The sequence below is a fragment of the Salvelinus fontinalis genome, chromosome 3 (assembly GCF_029448725.1).
Source record: "Salvelinus fontinalis isolate EN_2023a chromosome 3, ASM2944872v1, whole genome shotgun sequence".
Lineage (NCBI taxonomy): Eukaryota > Metazoa > Chordata > Actinopteri > Salmoniformes > Salmonidae > Salvelinus > Salvelinus fontinalis.
The window spans coordinates 265,261-271,260 of NC_074667.1; the positions used below are offsets into that span (position 1 = coordinate 265,261).

General features: G+C 44.0%; 1 protein-coding gene across 2 annotated transcripts in view; it reads right to left on the reverse strand.

Annotated features, from left to right (window-relative positions):
• Window positions 1-1,309: 1,309 nt before the first annotated feature.
• Window positions 1,310-6,000, reverse strand: part of LOC129835428 (oocyte zinc finger protein XlCOF6-like) — a 7,881-nt gene continuing 3,190 nt past the window's right edge. For both annotated transcript variants that reach the window (XM_055901079.1, XM_055901072.1), the window contains 2 exons: window positions 4,267-5,309; window positions 1,310-3,638 (listed from right to left, as the gene is read on the reverse strand). In XM_055901079.1, coding sequence (XP_055757054.1) covers window positions 1,476-3,638; window positions 4,267-4,746 — 2,643 coding nt within the window. In that variant the 5' untranslated portion in view covers window positions 4,747-5,309 and the 3' untranslated portion in view covers window positions 1,310-1,475. The remainder of the gene's footprint in view (window positions 3,639-4,266; window positions 5,310-6,000) is intronic.

The window sequence follows — 6,000 nt, forward strand, 5'->3', positions numbered from 1 at the left end:
ATGATACAGCTCAGAAAGGATGGTCAGTTTGCTGGTGATTTCACTAGTTTGGTTAGAATGTTTATGTTTATGATTGAGCAATGTGCCAAAAACCAGCAGATGAATGCAATAGTATTATTGAAATATCAATATATAAATCCATGTTTCTATCCACTTGAGACCACTTTAGCTTCCAGATGATTAACTTCTTTGGGCTTGGGGGCAGTATTTTGACGTCTGGATGACAAGCGTGCCCAAAGTAAACTGCCTGTTACTCTAGCTAGGATATGCATACAATTGGTAGATTTGGATAGAAAACACTCTAAAGTTTCCAAAACTGTTAAGATAATGTCTGTGAGTATAACAGAAGTGATATGGCAGGCGAAAACCTGAGGAAAATCCATCCAGGAAGTGGGATTATTTTGATGTGGGTGGTTTTCATTTGAATGCCTATTGAGTATCTAATGGGTTAGGACCCAGATTGCAGTTCCTATGGCTTCCACTAGATGTCAACAATCTTTAGACATTGTTTCAGGCGTGTTTTCTGAAGAATGAGACCTTTCTGTCAGTGGACTGAGGAAGCAGTACTGTTTTGCTTGCGTGGCCGTTGTTTTTCCTTTCTATTGAATATTGTCCAGTTGAAATTCTATCGATTATTTAGAGAATTGACAACCTGAGGATTAATTATAAACATCGTTTGACATGTTTTTCGACGAACTTTACCGGTACTATTAGGATGTATTCGTCTGCATGTTTTGAGCGCCTTTGAGCCAGTGGATTACTGAACAAAATGAGCCAACAGAGTTTTTGGGATATAAAGAGGGACCTTATCGAACAAAACAAACATTTATTGTGTAGCTGGGACTCTTGTGACTGCAACCAGATGAAGATTTTCAAAGGTAAGTGATTTTATCGCTATTTCTGACTTTCGTGACTACTCTACTTTGTTGGAAAATGTTTGTATGCTTTTGTAAGTGGCTGCTGTCCTCAGATAATCGCATCGTGTGCTTTCGCCATAAAGCCTTTTTGAAATCTGACAAAGCGGCTGGACTAACAAGAAGTTAATCTTTAAGCCGATGTATAACACTTGTATTTTTATAAATGTTTATTATGACTATTTCTGTATTTTGAATTTGGCACTCTACAATTTCACCGGATGTTGTCAAGGTGGGTCGCTAGCAGCATGCCTGCGCCAGAGAGGTTAATCTATACAGCTACAAAAATAAACATCACATTCAAGACCAGAAAATGTTCTGAGCTCAAATTCATGACTGTATCCAAACCAGACTCACAATTGGGGCTAAGTGGAGAAAAAAAACATTTTAAAAAGCACATGTTTATTTTACAACATTCTTAAACCTTCAGATCAAAATGAAACAATAGGGGGTGCTGTCTCCTGTGTGTCTTCTGGTTTTTCACAAGAGCTCTTTTCTCTGAGAAACATTTTCTACAGTAAGGACATTGGTACGGCTTTGCTCGAGGGCTCCGGTCTTGACTCAATCTCTATGAGAAAGCAGTGTGATGCTGTGTGTTTCTGTCCCGTGTGTGTCGCGTTGGTGTTTCTTAATGGCTTTCTTTTCAGTGAAACCCTTCCCACAGTCGGGGCACTGGTACGGTTTCTCTCCGGTGTGGGTTAGTATGTGCGTTTTCAGCGTGTTCGACTGAGAGAAACTCTTGTCGCAGTAAGTGCAGTGGTGCGGTTTCTGACCCGAGTGTATTAGCCGGTGCCGTATTAAAGAGGCGACTTGAGAGAACTTCATGTCGCAGACGGCGCATTGGAACGGTTTCTCTCCTGTGTGCACCGTCTGGTGGCGTCTCATGTTAGTCTTATCAGCGAAGCACCTGCCACACTGGGAGCATTGGTAAGGTTTCTCTCCTGTGTGCTTTCTCTCGTGGATTACCAATCTATGCTTTGAATTGAATTCCTGGCCGCAAGTAAGGCAGAGGTACGAATTGTTCTCTCTTACTTGCTCATTTGTTTTCTGATGCTTGGTTTTCTGATGAATCGACAAGGCCTGAAGCACCCTGAAACTCTTCCCGCAATCGGAGCAAAGGTGCTGTTTCTCCTCGTGGGTCACCACATGTTTCTTCAGCGCTCCAGACTCCACGAAGCCTTTCCCACAGACAGAACAGACGTGTGGCTTTGCTACTTGCTCTCTGTGCTGCGTTTTCTGATGTCTTCTTAAGGCGGAGAGGAAGGTAAAGCGCTTGCCGCAGTTGGCGCAGAGGTGAGGTTTCTCTCCAGTGTGGATCCGCAGGTGAGTCTCTAACCCTGCCTTAGAAGCCAGCCTCTTCCCACAGTGAGGGCATGGCTCAGAGACCTGTGTCTTTCCTACCTTTTCTCCTTTATGTCTTCTAACATGTGTTCTAAGGTTCGAAGAGTCGTTAAATCGCTTCCCACAGAGAGGACACACAAAGGGTTTCTCACCGGAGTGCATACGAAGGTGCCTTTGATAACTATTTGAATGAGAGAAGCGCTTGTGGCATTGGGAGCAGCAGAAAGGCTTTTCACCAGTATGCGTCCTCTGGTGGCTTGACAGCCTTTCCTTTGTTGGGAAATGGCGCTTACATTCAGGGCATTGGAATTGGTCTCTATCTAGACGATGTGATTTGGAATGACTTGTTAAGCTAAGGAAGGACGTGAAAGTTTTTCCACAATTGGAGCAGAGGTGAGGTTTCTCTCCTGAATGGATAGATTGATGTTTTTTTAAGTATCCAGAATCTCTGAAGCCTTTCCCACAGACAGAGCACACGTGGGGCTTCGCACTGTCTCCTGCGTGGAGTACCTGATGTCTTCTCAGAGACGAACGAAAACAGAAACTCTTCCCACAGTCGGAGCAGAGGTGGGGTTTCTCTCCAGTGTGGGTTCTTTGATGGGACCTCAAGGCTCCTGGTTGATTAAAGACTTTCCCACACACTGAACATTCGTGCAGTTTCACTCCTCCGTGCTCTGAATGACAAAGTTTCTGATGTTTGGTCAAGGAAGGACAGAAAGCAAAACTCTTCCCGCAGTCGGGGCAGACGTGAGGTTTGTCTCCAGTGTGGGTCTTCAGGTGAATCTTTAGTCTTGTTTTGGTTGACAACTTCTTACCACAGTGAGAACATGGATGAAGGACTTGTTTCTTCACGGCCACATCATGTTCTGAGGAACCAACATTGTTTTTGGAAGGTTCCTCTTCAAAATGTTCTCCTGAGTGAGTTCTAAAGATGTGTTTCTTCAAGTTTCCTGGATCATTGAAATTCTTCCCACGAGCGCAAACGTACAGTTTCTCTCCAGTGTGAGTTAGCAGATGTCTCCTAAGACTGGAATGTGTACTGAATGTCTTTCCGCATTCAGAGCATGTGGTTTCAGAAACATGACATTTCTCTCCAGTATGAGTTTTCAGATGCCTGGTAAGGCTGGAAAATGTACTGAATACTCCCCCACATTCAGCACATATATTTTTCTGTTTCTCTCCAGTGTGAGTTAGCAGATGTCGCTCCAGAATGTCTTTTGTGGCAAAACTCTTCCCACACTGAGCACAGGAGTGGGTTTTCTTGCGGGTTTTCTTCCCCGGTGTTTTCCTGCAGTCCATCAGCTGCACAGACATCCTCTTCAGACCCAAAATTAAGGCGCTACCGGGAGAGGCACGACACAGGGTCTTCGGGAGAGACGTGTCCTGTAAATCACAAAAATAGAGACGGAATTAATCAGGGTGGGAAATGCTCTTCTAACGGTCAATTAATTTTAAAGTCTTTAAATTCCCCTCATCCACGATTATGTAACCTCCTTCTCAAAAGGGAGAAAGGTCAAGAGGAAGATCCTCAGATATTCTCCTCCAATGTCTTTTATAGAAGGAAGTTGAGGAATCAATGAAGGACTGTTGAGAAACACTGACTGGGAAAAGAAATACTCCCTTTCCGACTGGGACAATAAACACTCCCTTTCCGACTGGGACAATAAACACTCCCTTTCCGACTGGGACAAAAAATAAACACTCCCTTTCCGGCTGGGAAAATAAACACTCCCTTTCTTACTGAGACAATAAATACTCCCTTTCTTACTGGGACAAAAAATAAACACTCCCTTTCCGGCTGGGAAAATAAACACTCCCTTTCCGGCTGGGAAAATAAACACTCCCTTTCCGACTGGGACAAACATTCCCTTTCCGACTGGGACAAACATTCCCTTTCCGACTGGGACAATAAATAAACACTCCCTTTCCGACTGGGACAATAAATAAATACTCCCTTTCTTACTGGGACAAAAAATACACTCCCTTTCCGACTGGGAAAATAAATACTCACGCCTCTCACTCTTTGCTCTAGTGTGTGCCTTCCTGGAGATAACTCCGCCTCCAGTCTGTTGCTAGGTAACCAATCCGCGTCCTCCACGTCGCAGTCTGTAGCGTCGTTGGATTGTCTGGGACTCACGGACTCTGCCTCCAACTCGTTGCTAGGTAACCCAGCCCTTCCCTCTCCGCTCCACTCTACAGCATCCTCAGCCTGGAGGGGACTCGACGGTGCACCACTAGCCTCCTCCAGTATCCTCCTGATGTCCTCCTTCAGTTGGACTAACCAAGACATTCCCTGCTCCTTCAATTTAATTGAATCCGTATTGTCCCACATTTCCTCCATGATTTTACGCCTCAGCGAGCGGTGATCCATGCCTTTAACTTCGGATGCATCTTGGCCATAACGTTCACAAAGGTAACGTAAATTGTCCTCAGTCAAATTCCATAAACTCTTTTCAATTTCATCCATCAACGCTCCCTCCTCTCGATTCATTTTTGTCCCAGCAGAGTTTGAATGTTTCTTGGTAAAAGTAGCAATAAGAACTGGTTATTGAATGGAGCTGTCTCTCTCCTGTGTCAAATCAAATGTTATTTGTCACATGCGCCAAATACAACATGTGTAAACCTTACAGTGAAATGCTTACTTACAAGCCCTTCAACAACAATGCAGTTTTAAGAAAAATAAGTGTTAAGAAAAAAATAGAGAACTCATATCTGGAGTTGTCATAACACCAGATCTTCTTCCTGTCACCAGAGCAGTGGAATCTCCTTGTGAGGTCAACTGTGGAATCTCCTTGAGAGGTCACCTGTGGAATCTCCTTGAGAGGTCACCTGTGGAATCTCCTTGAGAGGTCACCTGTGGAATCTCCTTGAGAGGTCACCTGTGGAATCTCCTTGTGAGGTCACCTGTGGAATCTCCTTGTGAGGTCACCTGTGGAATCTCCTTGTGAGGTCACCTGTGGAATCTCCTTGTGAGGTCACCTGTGGAATCTCCTTGTGAGGTCACCTGTGGAATCTCCTTGTGAGGTCACCTGTGGAATCTCCTTGTGAGGTCACCTGTGGAAATAGGAGAACATGGTGTGAAAAACACAAACAGTTTTTACCATCTATCTAGATGTGTAGCTGCATTATATTATTGCGGAGTCTGTCAAATCAAACCATTTTCAACATTAGATTGTCAATCTTACATTTTTTACTTAAAGCACCGATCAGCAGTTCAAACAATAACAAAGCGTCATCCCCGACCCTGTTTACAAACAATCACCTGACCTCAACCCAATTGAGATGGTTTGGGATGAGTTGGACCGCAGAGTGAAGGAAAAGCATCCAACAAGTGCTCAGCATATGTGGGACCTTCTTTAAGACTGTTGGAAAAGCATTCCTCATGAAGCTGGTTGAGAGAATGTTAAGTGGCTACTTTGAAGAATCTCAAATAAATAAATATTTTTTTGTTTGTTTCCTACATGATTCCATAGTTTTGATGTCTTCACTATTATTCTACAATGTAGAAAATAGTAAAAATAAAGGAAAACCCTGGAAGGTGTAGTAGGTGTGTCCAAACTCTTGACTGGTACTGTATGTCGTGAATCGCCCATCAGTTTAAAGGAAAGTAGTGGGCGTGTCGAAAGGGGTGGGTGTGTTGAAAGGAAAGTAGTGGGTGTGTCGAAAGGAAAGTAGTGGGCGTGTCAAAAGGGGTGGGTGCGTCAAAAGGAAAGTAGTGGGCGTGTCAAAAGGGGTGGGTGCGTCG